Source organism: Neoarius graeffei, chromosome 20, assembly GCF_027579695.1.
Source record: "Neoarius graeffei isolate fNeoGra1 chromosome 20, fNeoGra1.pri, whole genome shotgun sequence".
NCBI classification, from domain to species: domain Eukaryota; kingdom Metazoa; phylum Chordata; class Actinopteri; order Siluriformes; family Ariidae; genus Neoarius; species Neoarius graeffei.
The window spans coordinates 12,025,006-12,044,730 of record NC_083588.1 but is presented as its reverse complement, the minus strand read 5'-3'; the positions used below and the strand labels follow the sequence as shown (position 1 = coordinate 12,044,730).

Genomic DNA, 19,725 nt, shown 5'->3' with positions numbered 1-19,725 from the left:
GTTGGCAGAAGTGGCCTGTATGGTGGCCAAGTGGTTTCACAGCACTGTGTCCATATATAATGATCAGGTATACAGGGCTCGAATATGGAGACCGATTGAGAAACTTAATTCCCAAAAAACATTTGCGGTAACATGTCCCTCAGCTACTTGACTTCAAGTACTGTTAAAAATGATTCTTAGAGTTCTAGCATTTTGAACAGATCCTTAAAATGGGTGAAGATTTTTAAACGCTCACTAATGAGCCATGAACTCGCTATGAAAATCAAGGAGAGCGTTTTTGAATCTTAGCACTGGTCTGAAGAACTGGATAGGACTGAGAGTTAAATTTAGAGTTAAGGTCAGGAAGTGCTCAGTTTGTTCAGGAAGTCGTTGGCTTGTGTAAGCATGTGGAAAATTTTGGTGCACTGATGCTAATCGCTCTGGACATTGACTGCCTCTTTACTGAATTATTAAACGTCTATTAAATGACTTCACAAGAAATATGAAAAAAAAATGCCGCTTCATAAATGACACGAGCACAGCTCATAAAGCAGACTGGAGTGGTGTTAGGACAGCTGCCCAATCCCATAGTGTGTGTGTGTGTGTGTGTGTGTGTGTGTGTGTGTGTGTGAGAGAGAGAGAGACGCATAAGAAGATAGAAACGTACACACTGCTTCTCCTTCCTTCTGTCACACCGTTTGGCCATTCAGTGCTGGAGTCGGGTGTGTGTCTGAAGGAGAGTGAGCTAAGACAGGCAGCAGACTGTTTATTGTGTGTGTGTGTGTGTGTGTGTGTGTGTGTGTGTGTGTGTGTGTGTGTGTGTGTCCGTCCAAGATTCATGGCAAACCTGAAGCAAACTTTTTTTTACACTGTTTTTCACGTTTAGATATAAATGACAAACTAATGGCTGATATTAATTAATGAACAGAAAGAAAACTGAATGAACAATTCAGTGTCAATAGTGGCACACAATAACCTCAGCTTTCTGAGTTAAATACATTCATTCAGACAATTCGGACAAAGAGTGATGGAACACAGAATAAATTAATGCATGTTAAAGCATGTTTACTTTCCTGATCAGATGTGACTGAAAATTAAACCTTAAAAAGGCTTAAAGATTTTCAAGCCTGAGATTGAAGATAATGCAAATGCAAAATAAAATTCTGCCCCTATAAGTGGCAAAACTTACAAGGGGAATACCCCTTATAGGGAGCCCAGTCCAAAGAAGGGGCATGCCCGGCTCCTTACAGGGAGCACAGCCATAACAGAGGGCATACCCGACTCCTTGCGGGGAGCACAGCCATAAGAGAGGGCATACCCGACTCCTTACAGGGAGCACAGCCATAAGAGAGGGCATACCCGACTCCTTACGGGGAGCACAGCCATAAGAGAGGGCATACCCGACTCCTTACAGGGAGCACAGCCATAAGAGAGGGCATACCCGACTCCTTACGGGGAGCACAGCCATAAGAGAGGGCATACCCGACTCCTTACAGGGAGCACAGCCATAACAGAGGGCATACCCGACTCCTTGCGGGGAGCACAGCCATAAGAGAGGGCATACCCGACTCCTTGCGGGGAGCACAGCCATAAGAGAGGGCATACCCGACTCCTTACGGGGAGCACAGCCATAAGAGAGGGCATAGCCGACTCCTTACAGGGAGCACAGCCATAAGAGAGGGTATAGCCGACTCCTTACAGGGAGCACAGCCATAACAGAGGGTATACACCCGACTCCTTACAGGGCATACAGCCCTAAGATAGGGCATACCTGACTCCTTACAGGGAGCACAGCCATAAGAGAAGGTATATCCAACTGCTTACAGGGAGCACAGCCCTCAGACAAGGTATACCCGACTCCTTACAGGGAGCACAGCCCTAAGAGAGGGCATTACCTGACTCCTTACAGGAAGCACAGCCCTGAGCGAGGGCATTACCTGATTCCTTACAGGGAGCACAGCCCTGAGGAAGGACATTACCTGATTCCTTACAGGGAGCACAGCCCTAAGAGAGGGCATTACCTGACTCCTTACAGGGAGCACAGCCCTAAGACAGAACATTACCCGACTCCTTATAGGGAGCACAGCCCTAAGAGAAGGCATACTTGATTCCTTACAGGGAGTGCAGCCCCAAGAGAGGGCATACCCGAGTCCTTACAGGGAGCACAGGCCTAAGAGTGGTCAGAACCCTAAGAGAGGGCACATCCAGCCCCTAACATGGATTACTGCCCAAAGAGTCGGCAGAGCTTTAAGACGGGGCACAGCCCTAAGACGGGGCACAGCCCACACCTTACAAGGAACACATCTATAAGAGTCAGCACAGCCTTAACAGTGAGCAAAGCCCTAACATCCTTTGGATGAAGCACAGCCTAAGAGGGGCCACAGCCAGTCCATTATAGGGAGTACAGCCCCAAGAGCAGGCACAGCCCACCCACTCCCTTACCAGGGGACATAGGCCAAATCTTGAACGAGCTGCTGTCGCATTAGTGGTTACTCAGCTCACGAATGCTGTAGAGGGTTTATGCTCACTGTGTGCGGGTGACCAAGAAAGAATACTCTTTGTAGACTTTATGTGTAGTCCAGGTCACTTCTGTGTGTTAGATTACTGGATACACAGGCAATTTGTATGTGTGTGTGAGCACACTGGGACTACAGGTTTCCTGATGGTCAAAAGTGTTCTGTCAACAGCTCATACATCGCAGGATCGTCTTTCCATTCCAAGACGGCACAGGACACACACACGCGCACACACACACACATGGTCGTACATACTTGTACATACGCACACACAATTAAACTTGTGCCTTAACACATGCAAAAACACCTGCAATGAAGCCAACAATGCAACTCAAAAACAGCTCTATTCAAATAATCTCACTGGCAATGGTGTGTGTGTGTGTGTGTGTGTGTGTGTGTGTGTGTGTGTGTGTGTGTGTGTGTAGGGGCCCAGGTTATGGCTGCAAGACTTTATGGGCTCCAAGGACTTATGAAAGCCAACAAAAACCCCAGTGCTGAAGAGACTGCAGTGGACCACACACACACCCCTCAGAAAGAAAGACAGAAAGAAAGACAGATAGACAGACATACATCATGAGATATCAGTGTTTCTGTAACAATATCACTCTTTCAGAACCAAGTGGCCATGAATATAACCTGAGATAAACCTTATAATTCAAATATGATTTAATTTAAAATACATTCTCTTACTCACTTTCTTTGTTTTTTCCTGTCTTATTTCCCTCCCTACATTTCTCTTAGCTTTATTTATTACTTCCTTATTTATTTTCTTCTCATCTGTCTCACTTTCTGTTTCTCAGTTTTCTTCCATTTGAAAACTGTCTCACTGTCTTTACTTAGTTCTCTTTCTGCCCATTTTACCATCGATGCACATGTCAACTTGGGTGCGAATCTCCCGCTTTCAGATGATATGATGCGCATCTTGATACGCAAGTATACAAAACAAAGACCAAAAAAAACCAAGAACATTCTTTAATGCAGTACGATTCAGATCAGCACCATAAGATTTGATTCAGGTCCGATCCAGTCAGATTCAGTTCAGTTAAATTTAACATGTATTGATACTGTATGTTATGAGGGCATATTCAGGCCATTGTAGGTTTAAAAAAATGAAATGTGGAACTGAGGCAGGAGATAATATTCTAAGAAAAAAAATCTCAGAATTTCTGAGATTAAAGTCATAAATTTACGAGGAAAAAAAAAAACCTTGGGTATTCTCTGAGGTTTTAAAGTCAGAAACGTCTCATCTCATCTCATTATCTCTAGCCGCTTTATCCTTCTACAGGGTCACAGGCAACCTGGAGCCTATCCCAGCTGACTACGGGCGAAAGGCGGGGTACACCCTGGACAAGTCGCCAGGTCATCACAGGGCTGACACATAGACACAGACAACCATTCACACTCACATTCACACCTACGGTCAATTTAGAGTCACCAGTTAACCTAACCTGCATGTCTTTGGACTGTGGGGGAAACCGGAGCACCCGGAGGAAACCCACGCAGACACGGGGAGAACATGCAAACTCCTCACAGAAAGGCCCTCGCCGGCCCCGGGGCTCGAACCCGGACCTTCTTGCTGTGAGGCGACAGCGCTAACCACTACACCACCGTGCTGCCCTGTGTTATCTTGGAAGTGAAAAATAACAATCAAACAAATGTAAATTCCATGTCGTGTTGCATTTCTGCATTTCAGTTTCATCACTGTGTTGCTGTGACGCTGCACTGAAATGCAGTCACTGTCCAATCACAGACTGACACTGGACTCCTGGGTGAAGGCATCACTTTCCAAGAGACATCACTGTTCATGTCCAAGAACACCATTTATAGTTATTTACTTCTGGGTTACAGCCGTGTCCAAGCTTCGGGCTGTGATTGGACAGTGATTGCATTTCAGTGTGGCGCTGCTGCAACGGGAAATGAACATTCACGTTAATTTCTGACGTGAACTCCAAACTCCACACAGAAAGGCCCTCGCCGGCCATGGGGCTCGAACCCAGGACCTTCTTGCTGTGAGACGACAGCGCTAACCACTACACCACCGTGCCGCCCAGTCAGAAACGTGTTAAGAAAAAAAAAAGTCAGAATTTTTTAGATTAAAAGTCGCAAATTTATGAGAATATAATTGGGGGGGGGGGGGGGGGGGGGATAGTGGGTTTTTCTTTTTTCCATCAAGGAACCAGATAGCTTTGCAAGGCTGGATCAACGTCATCACACACCAGACTCCACGGCTGAGCCGAGAGTTTCAAGAAATGCACTCGTTCCTTCTTGATTGCACGATTAAAAAATAAACAAATAAATAAAGGTAAAAAGCACTCGGAGACTGTCAACTACATTTCCCAGAATGCACTGCAGCCAGGGATCATGTGATTTTTTTTGTTGTTGTTTTTTTTCTCCCATAAATTTAGGATTTTTTAATCTTGGAATTCTTCCCCTTGCAAATTTATGACTTTATAATCTCAGAGAATATCCGCATCTTTTCTCATAAATTTAAAAGGTTAATCTCGGAGTTTTATTTCCTCAGGATTTTACCCCCTCCCTCAGCGATGTGGTTTTTTGTTTTTTTTAAACCAACAACTGCCAACTGCCTGAATATACCGTTGTACTATGTCCTAGGTTTGACTGTAAGGAACCAGAAATACAAAACATTTCTTCAAATTTCCTCTCTACAAATTATTATTCTTAAGTCAGCGCAGGGGATACGTGTTTTCCGAAAATGAATCGATATTATGCATCTGGGTTCCAGTGGAGCCATCATGTGTCTGAATCCAGCATGTTCTTTGGCACTATCGGTGCACGTGTCCGTGCAAACCAAGTAACCGATTGCTTTGGTTATTCCATTTGATCAGTGGGGTCGTGAGCTCTGAAATAATCTTCTAAAGTTAGTATTACAGGTTGCATCTCTCACCGTAGGCTCTTTATCTGTGAATTAAAATGACGGTTTTTAAATCAAGTTTTTGAAATTAGGTAGTTTCAAAGTTTTGATTTAATACATAATGAACCGGGGAGTGTAAGCTGACTGACGTATGAATCGATTTTTGACTGCAGAACCGGATCGGTGTTTGCAGCCATACTGGAACCTCATTCTCATTATCTCGAGCCGCTTTATCCTTCTACAGGGTCGCAGGCAAGCTGGAGCCTATCCCAGCTGACTACGGGCGAAAGGCGGGGTACACCCTGGACAAGTCGCCAGGTCATCACAGGGCTGACACATAGACACAGACAACCATTCACACTCACATTCACACCTACGGTCAATTTAGAGTCACCAGTTAACCTAACCTGCATGTCTTTGGACTGTCGGGGAAACCGGAGCACCCGGAGGAAACCCACGCGGACACGGGGAGAACATGCAAACTCCGCACAGAAAGGCCCTCGCCGGCCACGGGGCTCGAACCCGGACCTTCTTGCTGTGAGGCGACAGCGCTAACCACTACACCACCGTGCCGCCCCATATTGGAACCTGTGCTACGTTTGTGTTTTTAAATTAGTCTACTTGATAGAATCAGGTGGAAGACACACTCATAAATGTCTGCAACTGTGTGTCAGTTAAACAGGTTTGGAAAAATAAAAAATAAAAATCAGTACGCACTGCAACCGAATGGCTGCTTTCAAGCCACTTTACGATAAAGGGTGCAACCTTTTCAGGAAGTAGGGCACAGTCATGAACAAAACACAGCCATCGAAAAATGATTTGTGACACAGGTGTTTTGAAATGGGGCAATGTGTGGTCGGTTATGACAACAGAGAAAGAGAGAGCGAGAGACCAAGAGAGAGAGACCAAGAGAGTGTGTGTGTGTGTGTGTGTGTGTGTGTGTGTGTGTGTGTGTGTGTGTGTGTGTGTGTGAGATAGGTGTAATGGCCCATGTCGTACCACACAAGTCGATCTCCACGGCACCCATGTGCACCAATATTTACCTTAACGGACCAGCCAGGACACACACACACACACACACACACACACACACGGACTCTCCGCTGTCAGATGTGCTATCAAAGTCAAATGACTCAGACACTCGTCTGTGATTGGCTGCTCTGAAGCGTATACACGCCCATTTTTTCTGTAAGTGCAGTCACATTCAGGCAGATATGAGAAAGACAGAAAGAAAGCACAGCTAGAGAGACATGGAAGATACACAGACAGACAGACAGACAGACAGACACAGAGGCAGAGAGATAAATGATAAAAATGAGAGAAGGGCACAGTTATAATCAGAGAAAGAAAGAAAGAAAGACAGAAAGAAAGATGGAGTCCAGGAAAAATAACCAGAGCTTTCTACGCACACAGAGGGGCATTCAATATGGACTGGCCAACACACACACACCTATTTGTTTGGCCCGACAATGATCCATGTTTCCCATAGAGTGTTTTAGAGTCGAGAGTCAGTCTGTGCATGTGTGACAGAGAGCAATGAGGAAAGGTTAAGAGAACTGAACCCATTAAAGTCGCCAAAACAAGAGTGAGGGAAAGAGAGGGAGCAGGCATGCCTGGGAATGCCAGCAACCAGTGTGTGTGTGTGTGTGTGTGTGTGTGTGCACGCAGAGAGCCGGATGACTTACTGCTCCTCATAGACACATAAATGAAGAAGATTATAAAATGCTGACAGCTAAGGCAAGCATATATACGTCTTTCTCTCTCTCTCTCTCTCTCTCTCTCTCGAACCCACCCACACACACACACATTTTACACAAGAATATTGTATAACACACTATTTATATTGTATTATAACACACACAATTATATTTTGAATAATTACAATATTATATATAACGACACAGGGTGGAAATCTCCAAGGACTCCAAGAGTGGATTTAATTTGATGCAGAGAGTGATGAGTTGTTCATTAAAAATGGGGGGAAAAAAAATTGCCATCGTTCGTCGTCCCCACTTGCCGCGGCTCCTGCTCCCGGGCATGCTGAAAAGGAAACTTTATCCCAAAAAGGCCGGACCTAGTGATTATCCTTTCACAGTGTGCGAATTCCTTAAAAAGCGGCATAAGAAATGCTGCTCTTGTATGCTTTGTCGCACTGAAATGGCGTAACACAACTGCTATGCACGAATATCTTGAAAGAAAGAATGCTGAGCCAGCAGCGGAAGTATTTATTACCGTGAGTTTTGTCTGATTGTTGGTTGGTATCAGTGCCTGGGAGCCCTTGTTGCGTCCTTATCTGGTGTGTTGCAGACAGGAACTCAACCAAGACTCCCTCGAGCAGACGCTCGTGTGCGAGTGTGTCAACGCCGCTTTCAAGCAGATTTGCATGTTGGAAGCAGTTTGGTTTTGTGTACAAAGACCTATCGAACGAAACGACGTAGATGTCGATTAACGTTACGCTATAAATTAGTGGAAGCAATCGGCACCAGCCACAATTATCGATAGTAATTAATGGCATGATATAGTTTTAAAAAAAAAAAACCTTCCTAATTACATAAATCTTACCTTTTGTGATGAAGAAGTGAAATGATTAAGTAAAAGTTAAAGTTTGAAAAGATTCCTTCATTCATCGATTTCATGTTAAAATATGTCAGATTTTATTCTGATGAGCTGAAAAAGTAACGACGGAAGTTAAGGTTATTTTTTTATTGGTAATTTAACCAAATGATTAATCAGATAATCAAAAAATAATCGTTAGATAAATTGATTAAAATCAATAAATAAAACAACTGCTAGGCCATTATTAAAAATGTTCTGTTTCCGGTCCACCGGCCGGGTGAGTGTCGTTTGTGCGGTTGAAATTTTTTTTTTAACGCCGGTTTTTCGACATTTTTTTCGGGTTCGTAAATCTAAAATCGAACTTGACATTTACGCATTCTCAGGGCTTTCCACTAAGGCTCATACTAGCCAGCCATGACAAATAAGTAGCCAGCCGGGGGAGGGGGGGGAGTAAACACAAAATAAACTCCTGTGCACGCAGTTCCCAGGATTAAATGTATTTTCCACAGACCATTTATTTATTCACTTTACTCAAATACAAAATAAAATGGCAGTAAATCTTCTTTCTTTTCTTGCGTATTGCATCATGAGACGTTCCTGGCTTGTAAATCTCTTATTTTCGGTGCATGACACATTCACGCAGCTGAGCATGCTATGAATTAACAACGACAACGGTCTGCAATGGTGGCTACACAATTAGCTAAACACTCAGCGAACATTTCTCCATTTGTGCATGAAAATACACTCCAACGACTCAGTTTGGGTTCATTTACAACCAACAGTGTCTTTTGATGCCAGCACGTAATTGAACGAGAGAAGACTGGTTTACCGGAGACAAAATAAGCGTGATCTCTGCTTCTGTCCCCTCCGACACACTACTGCCTCCGCCGAGTGCGCGCGCACTCTGAACTGAATCAGCTCTGCGCATGCGCCGTGCGGCACAAAAAAATGGCAGCCACCATGAAGGAAGCAGATCCGGAGTTTTAAATTTTGCTTAAGTGTGAAATCGCAAAATGGTATTCTAGTGAACAACAAACTAGTAAAGATTCAGAAAAACAAATCATTCAGTGATCATTTTAATAGTGTAATTTCATCCGAACTAGGCCTAACGCTCGATTTAGAACTACAAAAAGTCCGTGTGTCGGGCATTTTAAGTACCTTTGTAAAAGTTTTGCAAATGTTGCAGTCAGCATTTAAAATGCTAACTTAAAGTTTTTGTACAAGCTTCAGTTGATTAAACCGTCATTTTATTAAATGTGTCTGCTTTTGTAATAAAAAAGTACTGAAAGAAAAAGCAAACACAGCATTGCGATTTCTTATCCATCCATATATATATATATATATATATATATATATATATATATATATATATATATATAAAATAATAAAAAAATAAATTCCACTGTCCCGACTGAAATTTTTTTTGCTCACCCGGTGGACAGGAAACGGATTTTTTTTTAAGGATGGCCCTAGTTGTAGCCTTAGTGTAGATCATGTGTGTGCATGTATATGCGTGCGTGTGTGTGGGGGGACAATTTCCTGGTCCTCAGGAAAAATATGTTTGAATGACAAAAATAAGCCAAAACACTTCCTATAACTGAGGTTAGGGTGAGGTCACTGGAAGAATAGTAAAACGTGTGTGTGTGCACTCACTCTTGTTGCCCACCAGTGCAATAACAGGTTGCGTGTCTGACTCCTCATGTGCTTTTTTCACTGCACCATACCAGTCTTCGAGATTCTCAAAACTCTGAGAGTTGGTGATGTCATACACCAGTAAGACACCCTGCACACACACACACACACACACACACACACACACACACACACACACACACACGTCAATAATAACACACCTTCCCTTATTCAGGACATACAATATAAGATATTAACTGCATATATATCACTCGCTGTTCGCCACATGCTCCAGCCATGCTTTATTAATTTTCATAATAACTTTATGAATTACTGCTAGATGCAATAATATGACAAATACATCACCCTGCACACAGAAGCTTTATTCATTCCCTCCAAATATTAATACAGTCAATAAAAAGCTGAATGCTGTTTCAATTTAAAGGCAATAGAGCTTTGGCAATGATGTCATCCATTCTGTCCAACACACACATACACACGCACGCATACGGTACACACACATAATAACGTACACCGTGCTTTACAACAGCCTGTGTCATAAGTGCATGTGTGTGTTCACGTACATGAGCTCCGTAGATATACTTATCCAACATGTTTCCTCCAATCGTTTGACCTCCAATGTCCCACACCTGCAGAGTCACATTCAGGTTCCCTGTAAGAGAACACGACAATAATAAACACAGTGAGATTTTATTTATATGAGTGATTCCACGCTTATGGGTACTGAAATGGGGACATGAACTTATTTTTAAAAATTCACCTAAAACCATTTCTTTTTTTACCATCAGGTCACAAAACATGTAATCTTTAATGAATGATACGTTAAAAGATAACTTTAATTTTCTGAGATGTAATAAAAACATATTTATATGCCAAAGTCAGAACGTAACAGAAGTGTTGTGGACATATATATTCTCAATTTTAACAATGTAGAATTACTTTTTGAAACATAGGAAGGTGATGTTTTAGCAAATATAATTAATAAACATGTGTAGTAGAATAAACATACACATTCTTTCAATAAGATTAACATGGTATATAGCTAGATTGTAATTAATTTGTAACAGACGCGAGATGGACAATCGTAACAGAAGTAATGTAACACATCATTTTGGAACTCATAGGCTTGACTTTGGCATATAAATATGTTTTTATTACATCTCAGAAAATTAAAGTTATCTTTTAACATATCATTCATTAAAGATTACATGTTTTGTGACCTGATGGTAAAAAAAGAAATGGTTTTAGGTGAATTTTTAAAAATAAGTTCATGTCCCCATTTCAGTACCCATAAGCGTGGAATCACTCATTATATATATATATATATATATATATATATATATATATATATATACACACACACATACATACATATATGTGCAATCTTTCTACCGGTCAGTTCGATTGAAGGAAGCACAGCTTATCATTCGTCAACTCGACCTCTTTGAAGCTAATGAAAGAGTATCAAAAGCCAACACTTTAAATCATACTGCGCTGCATCGATGGCTGTTCTCAACAAATTTTATTCTCAAACGTGTATCGAGATGCACAAAACGAGCCAAAGCAAAGGATCGGCCAATTACTATATCGGTGCAGACCTATTTGTGTTGACTGAAAGAGTACAAGCGTGGAATAAATGTGAAGTTCTGAAATAAACGCGTCATTCAGAAACAAATATGTGCCATTCTTAAATATGCGTTTTGAAATAAAAGGTCATGATGAAATGATTGTGAGGTTACGAAATGCCGTTATGAAATAAGTCACTGTGAAAGAAATGTTATGAAATAAATGTGCCTCTGTGAAATATGCTATTATGAAATAAATGGCATTATTTTTAAAAAAGTGTTATTAAATGTCAAGATGAAACAAATGTCATTATTATAGATATATTTTTGTGGAATAAATGGGTCATTTTGAAATAAATGTCATGATGAAATGAACGTGTCATTATGAAACAAATGTCATGAAATAAATGTGTCATTATGAAAATTGTGTTATTCTGAAATACAGGTTTTTAAATAAATGTGTCATTATGAAATAATTGTGTTATTCTGAAATAAATGTTATTAAATGGGTCATGATGAAACAAATGTCATTAAATAAATGTTTTATTCGGAAAGAAATGTTATTCAATAAAATGTGTCATGATGAAACAAATGTCATTAAATAAATTTGTCATTTTGAAATAAAGGTGTCATTATGAAAAATGTGTCATTATGAAACAATTGTGTTATTCTGAAATAAATGTTATTAAATGGGTCATGATGAAACAAATGTCATTAAAGAAATGTTTTATTCGGAAAGAAATGTTATTCAATAAAATGTGTCATGATGAAACAAATGTCATTAAATAAATTTGTCATTTTGAAATAAAGGTGTCATTATGAAAAATGTGTCATTATGAAATAATTGTGTTATTCTGAAATAAATGTTATTAAATGGGTCATGATGAAACAAATGTCATTAAAGAAATGTTTTATTCGGAAAGAAATGTTATTCAATAAAATGTGTCATGATGAAACAAATGTCATTAAATAAATTTGTCATTTTGAAATAAAGGTGTCATTATGAAAAATGTGTCATTATGAAATAATTGTGTTATTCTGAAATAAATGTTATTAAATGGGTCATGATGAAACAAATGTCATTAAATAAATGTTTTATTCGGAAAGAAATGTTATTCAATAAAATGTGTCATGATGAAACAAATGTCATTAAATAAATGTGTCATTTTGAAATAAAGGTGTCATTATGAAAAATGTGTCATTATGAAACAATTGTGTTATTCTGAAATAAAAGGTTATTAAAATGTGCCATGATGAAACAAATGTCATTAAATAAATGTGTCATTCTGACATAAATATGGCATTATGAAATGTGTCATGATGAAAGAAATGTAAAATGAGTCATGAAATGTGTCACTGTGAAAAATGTCATTAAATAAACGTCATTATGAAATAAATGTGTCATCATGAAATCAGTGTCATGTGTCATTCTGAAATAAATGTGTCATTATTAAATAAATGTGTCGTCAGTATGAAATAAAGGTCTCGTTCTAAAATGAAAGTCGTCTTTAAAAAAATAACCTGCTATTAAAAACCTGGTAAACATAAATCGATCAATAAATTATTACGAAATACAAAATTAAACGTAATGATGTTCCTGTTATTGCACGATTGTGAAAATGAGTATGATGAAAAAATATTTTATAATCTTGTGTTCCAGCTGGGATTGGCTCCAGCTTCCCTTATGACTCATTCGATAAGACGCATTCGATAATGGATGGATAGAACAAGGAGTTCAGTATTGTTTATTTATTGACTCATGTATATATTTATTGCTGCATTTACTCATTTTATGATTGATATCCTGGACACATTTCCTCATTTCATTTTGACTAAAACATCATTCCAGAGTTGTAAAGCTGTAAAACTAAATCTGATATCACTGATATTATTTTTTTTTTTGTGTGTGATGTTGCATATACCAAGTGCTTTAAGTTTCCATTCTGAAGGATTTGTAAAACACAAAAAAATCCGTATGTGGAAAAATAATCCAGGCGGATGGACAGTTATATAGGCTAAACACAGCACAGCGCATGATTATAGTGATATAGTTTTTACTGCTGGATGGCTCAGCAGTAAAAGTGTGCGAGTGCGGTGTGGAGTCAGCAGGCTACGGGTAGAGGAAGGAGCCTCGGCCGTTTGAAATACTTCTGCAGCCAAATGACCGTGGACAAATCTTCTCCAGCTCAAACCACAAAAATCAAACTAACGGGAATTCGACAGTAAAAACAACCAGCTTTCCAAACTCAAAATCAACTGGCGCTCGAGAAACAGACCAATTAAATTGACAGTAAGTTCACCTTACAGTTTAGAATTAAACCGACTGAAATTGTAGAATTGTACCAAAGAGAAATATAAACTAAACATACCCAGAGCAACCTGGGAAGCAGTTGGGGGTTAGGTGCCTTGCTCAAGGGCATTTCAGCCATTCCTGCCGGTCCAGGGAATCAAACCAGCAGCCTTTTGGTTCCAAAGCTGCTTCTCGAACTATTCAGCCATGGCTTCGATGTGTTGTTCTTAAACAAATAAAAATTTATTTGTGTTGCCAAAATTCTGTACTTATAACAGGAATAAAACACTTCACGATGTGCTGTTACTGGAAAAGAATCGACGATGTTGGTCGCAGTAACTCTGCTTCATGTCAGGTCGTATCACATCACACCACGCTAACAATGATTATTTCCCCAAAACTGCGTACCCATCACGTTTTATTCCTTCTGTATAACTGATCGAAAGCACCAAGCTTTCATGTACATGTACACTACCGTTCAAAAGTTTGGGGTCACTTTGAAATGTCCTTATTTTTGAAAGAAAAGCACTGTTCTTTTCAATGAAGATCACTTTAAACTAATCAGAAATCCACTCTATACATTGCTAATGTGGTAAATGACTATTCTAGCTGCAAATGTCTGGTTTTTGGTGCAATATCTCCATAGGTGTATAGAGGCCCATTTCCAGCAACTCTCACTCCAGTGTTCTAATGGTACAATGTGTTTGCTCATTGCCTCAGAAGGCTAATGGATGATTAGAAAACCCTTGTACAATCATGTTAGCACAGCTGAAAACAGTTGAGCTCTTTAGAGAAGCTATAAAACTGACCTTCCTTTGAGCAGATTGCGTTTCTGGAGCATCACATTTGTGGGGTCGATTAAATGGCCAGAAAAATGTCTCGACTATATTTTTTATTCATTTTACAACTTATGGTGGTAAATAAAAGTGTGACTTTTCATGGAAAACACAAAATTGTCTGGGTGACCCCAAACTTTTGAACGGTAGTGTACCTGAACACACAATGGTGCTGAAACTGAAACAAAACCAAGCACGATTAGATCAACTAGAGTTCGAGAATCAGACGAACCACGTTTTACAAACAAATTCAAATCAAACTGAAGACAATTTAAGAATCAGACGAACTGAAACAGGCATCACAACCCCACAAAAGAGGCCGAGAAATTCACAAGCTCCTCTTTTATTTTATTTCCATTTATTTTACATATTAAAAATATCCCTCGGTGCGGCATTCAATCAATCAGCGTACCGTACATGCTATTGGAGTCGATCCTCTCATGTCACACTCGTGTCAGGATTCCGTGATAAAATGGACAAATTTCCCCGTCCAGCCAACATCAAACGTAGCTATTTTGTCTCAAGTTGCAGACTTGCGTCCAATTCTCATCTCGACTGTTATTGAGTACCAACACTAACCAGTTTTTCCTATTACAGTCAGTGTTTGAATTTTCAAATGCGACATAAACCTCTCATGCTGCCTTCAAACCTACCGAAAGCTGTGTTTGGATTGCCTCGATTAGCAAATACTTTTGAACCATCAGTCTGTTAAAAGCTGCCGTGCATGAAATTGCAGAACATTTTACAATTTGACTTGGAAAACAGATAGACAGGGATGTGTCGGCGCTGTATTCCAACTATACCAGATGTGACTTTTTAATCCTCCAGATGGATTATAACAGTATAAAGCAGGCTCCTCGATGTGCATCGTGTCAGGTTCTATCACAGTACCTCAGCGCGGATTATTTTCCAATATCAACACGCCGATCGTGTTTTAAATCCTTAGTTATTGTTCATGTGTATCCTGTATCGGATGCGACTGCGGAAACAGGCACGCCCTTTCAAACACGCGTTTCGAAAAGCTGTATCTTCTCGCTAGCCTGGTAACTTTTAACAAGAAATATTTGTTTGGTTTGGAGTCACTTATGATGCACATGTTTCTGAGATAATAAAATGATCGAATGTTATATTCGCTTTAAATTGTAAATCTGAAATTTGAAAAGAAAAAAAAAAAAAGTCGATTTGTCGTGGGTTGGGATCACAGAAAATTCAAAATGGCGATTTGAGGCTGTTTGCCGAAAAGGTTTGGGAATCCCTGATCTAAAGTGAGTTCCAAAATCAAATCACAATAATAAATGAGTTGGAGTTTGAGCTTAAAACCAAGAATCATCTTTATTTCATTTCATCAGCATCCAAGATTTACTTTTAATCACTTCCCAAAGAAATTAAAGGTGCAGTATGTAAAGAGTAAACATTCTTCATTTTAATGACCGAATCGTATCAAATTCTTGACTTAAATGTCGACGGTAAAGCGAACCATAGTTCCAGAAACAAATTTTAGAATCGCATTGAATGAACTACCATGACATCAAGTTCCACAATTAAACCAGAGACCTAAAATCAGATCTAAATATTATCCCAGTTAAAATTGCCAAATTTAAAGCTGTCCATTTCTAAATTATTTACTCAATATGGAATGAATACTGTCAAACGTTGAATGTTGAAACTGTGCCAAGCCATTGTGTGTAACAGAATGAACAAGATCAACTGTGAGCTACTGCTCACTTACGTATGCCTCCACTCTCATTTATATCGGAATGCAAGCAATCGAAGGAATAGGACACTTATTATGAATGTTGACTTCAACAAATAATTAACCCTGAAACAAGGAAGTAAAGAGCAGTGTCTCTCCCCAGGGATTTCAAATAGCATCCTGGTAAACTGTCATTTTGAAATCGCGTTTTGCTTCTTGAAATCGCGTCAAAATCCACCCTATAGGTTTCGTAAATATGTTTGGTCAGTAAACAGGAAGTCGATATGGGACAGACTTGAAAACTGTAGACACGGTATAGAACCCCAAGCTGAAGCTCGGTACCAAATATTAAGCAGTTGTGATATGTAGTTGCTGAGAAAAGTGTGAGGAAAATTTTGTAAATCCACCCTGTGTGTTTCATAAATGGGTCCGTCTCAGAAACTGGGTATTGTGGGGGTTCCCTACTCAATATACTCACACTCAATAAACTATACAGGTTTGAATAGTGATGTTGGTTTTAATTTGAAATAAAATGATGAAAGAAATACAGATAAAACTAAATCTTCGATGTGAATTCAGAATTTGGCAAAAATTCCGCAAATTTGTGGAAAAATGGCGGCTTGATCTGGGACATGATAAATGGTTGACTACATCGCATTCGCTTAAAAAGGTTGTAGTCCACTGAAAAGTCTACAGTTATCACTAATTGTATTTTAAGTTGTAACTTTATACACCTAAGGATTGGTGCGCTCACAGAATAATCATAACCGTAATAAAACATCATGCAAAATATTTGATCACCGTCGTAACTCCGTTTTCCGCATACCCAAAACCAATACGATCGTGCGTTTTGATCTAAACGGAAAGCCTCAGGGTCAAGGTCACTACCTCACCAAAAGTAGTAACTTAAAATCACTACGCCATATAAAAATTTAGTTATAAATCTGCGATTTTGTTTTTTTAAAATGAAAGCTGAAACTTAGGTATAGAATATGTTTCTTACAGAATATGTTACGATGGTAGCTGGTCTTGTATGAATTTCTGAGCTATAAAATGAGTCGTGGTCTATTTTTTACCGTAGCGTGTTATTTGTGTGCAGGGAAGGACACACATTAACAATTTGCATGTGTAGAATGGAATTTTCCACTCCAACAGTTAGAAGTTGATCGTGCTTCCATTTGCGGGCTTTCTGTTACGTGGGTGATCTGTTCAGACGTCATCGCTGAAAAGGTGAGTTTTTACAGTTTTATTTTGTTTTAGTCTTGCAGTATAAGGCAATAGAATGTTTCTTTTTCGTCTTATTTTCATATTTCGTAGTGTTTGCGTATTTTTGGCCAATATTTTGCAACCATGGTCAATTTAGATGGAACTTTTGATAGAATCTACGGCCAGTCATTTTGCCCCGCCCCCGCCTCGCGCTCTGTCCGGTGCGGTAGTGATGTCCCGTTGCTCGTGCGCCGCAGCAGAGTCCCGCGCGACCTTCAGCCGGTACAGTCGCTGTTCTTTTACCACCGCCGTTATTCTCATCTTTCCGGTGTGTTCTTGATTTTTCCATTGTGTCCTATTTCGCCATATCGAATACCCAAAATGTATCATCATATTCATATTTAAGTGAATAATCAATTCAGTCATCATAACTTGCCATTTTTAACCCAAGCAATCAAAAAGAGGAAATTTATTCAATATTTTCACTCATCTGTGAAGGAGGGGCTTTAATTCTTCATGATGGAGTTATTTTATATGTAAATCAATTTTACAAAAGCATTTGAATTGTAATCAAATAAATGTTCCACAGTGGAGGCCAGATAAAGCAAGATACTATCTTTATTCTTATTAAACATGACAAAAGAAACATTGAGTGTTCGGTAAATGCAAAAAAAAAATCGTAAAATTAGAAAATTTATTTTTTGGCCATAATGTCCCAAATGAGAGACCAGTTTCTGAGACGGACCCAAATATGTTCAGTCGGTAAACAGGAAGTCGATGTGGGACAGACTTGAAAATGGTACACGCGGTACAGAACCCCAAGCTGAAGCTCGGTACCAAATATCAAGCCATTGTGATTCGTAGTTGCCGAGAAAGGTTGTGTTTCATAAATACATTCAGTCGGTAAACAGGAAGTCGATGTGTACGGTATACACGGTATAGAACCCTACGGTGAAATTTGGTACCAATTGTGGTTGCTGAGAAAAAGGGTGTTTCGGATGGACGGAAATACGGACAGAGGTAAACCAGTACACCGCCCACTCCTTCGGAGCAGGGGTATAAAAATCATCTAGAAATGTCTGGTGGCCATATAGAATAAACTTATTTTGACACTGTACACTCTTCAACCGTCTCTCTCTCCCTCTCTGTATTTATATTTGTGCTTGCTGATCTCTGCCCGAGCCCCTACAGGAGAAAAATATATGTGGCGTTCAGAAAAATACAGCAATTTAACTACAAAGTACGAAAGACTTTTGTGAATGAATGGATGTGTATTGTTTGTGAAAAGGACGAGAAAAGGACAAAGTGTCGGACATTTCTTTCGCCTCTCGATTTTTTTCTCTCCTCCTCCACACTCCACTTCATCGCGTACGGTGACACTGAGAACTTCACACTGCAACTCAGTCGAGAGAGAGAAAATAATCAACGATGGGGTGGTGTCATAGCACCACGCTATAAAATTGTCTCAATAATGAAAGAAAACAGCAAGAACGAAGTGTAAAGACTGTGTAAACTCTTGCGTGAGTTTATATTGAGGGCAATTCCACTGAGTGCAAACAAACTGAGTGCTGATTGGTCAGCTGCCGTAAAACACGTCATTACCAACAAAATTCCATTGCTTTCGTTAAAAAAAAAAAAAAACACCACACACACACACACACACACACAACAACAAATAAAAGACACACAAGGTTTGTGACTGTAATATTAATCAAAATGTACAATTTTAGCAAAAATGAAATGGCGTAACGGAGAGTACCGTCTCACGGCTCACTTCTTCCAGACTACACATCACACACACGTCCACCCGCCGTAACACACCATCAAGTGTGTTCATCTCACTGGCTCATACAGAGACACAAACGCTCCATAATTACCCCACACATACACAACTCCAGCCTTTACGGTGAGCAAATTCCATCTGCTAAAAAAAAAGAGAACACACACAGACACACACGGCTGAGTTATGGTGCACGGGAGCGTGAAAACAAAAACAAAAAGTCCTCGTCGCTCTCTTCGGCCTGCATGGGAACGGCGCGGAAAATAAATGCGGTGCGTTCAGCACGTCGGAGACATTTCTCTGCGCCACTGTCATGAAAAATACACACTCTGTCTCGATCAATTTATGAATTCGGGCATTCAGAAGACGGCCAATAAACGTGACAGGCGGCTCAAACGCCACAAATATGGTGAATAAATAAATCCAACAGGAGCTATGAAACGTTATTATCGTTGGTTTAGATGGGGAAAATGCTGTGACTTAATGGTACATGGATATATTGTAATAAAACATTTACTATATAATTTTTTTTTAAACAGAAAGTACAATCCACTAGTTATTCAACTAGTTTTCAGAGTGACCTGAAAATCAAATGTTGTGGTATTTCACAAAACAAGTAAAATTATGAGAAACAAAGCCTTTCAGATGGATGTTTTTGAAAGTGAAAAACAGTAAAATATGGTGTGACGTATGTATAAAATATGGGCTTGTTCACTTAAAGATCCAACGTTACAACGTAAAAAAAGAAAGAAAGAAAGAAAGAAAGAAAGAAAGAAAGA

The 19,725-nt window shown here is 39.6% G+C and overlaps 1 protein-coding gene across 2 annotated transcripts in view; it reads right to left on the bottom strand.

Moving 5' to 3' along the window:
- The window catches only part of rab28 (RAB28, member RAS oncogene family), a 53,373-nt gene that overhangs the window by 17,817 nt on the left and 15,831 nt on the right, over positions 1–19,725 (bottom strand). For both annotated transcript variants that reach the window (XM_060902512.1, XM_060902513.1), the window contains exons 3-4: positions 10,140–10,228; positions 9,577–9,706 (exon numbers count right to left, since the gene is read on the bottom strand). In XM_060902512.1, coding sequence (XP_060758495.1) covers positions 9,577–9,706; positions 10,140–10,228 — 219 coding nt within the window. The remainder of the gene's footprint in view (positions 1–9,576; positions 9,707–10,139; positions 10,229–19,725) is intronic.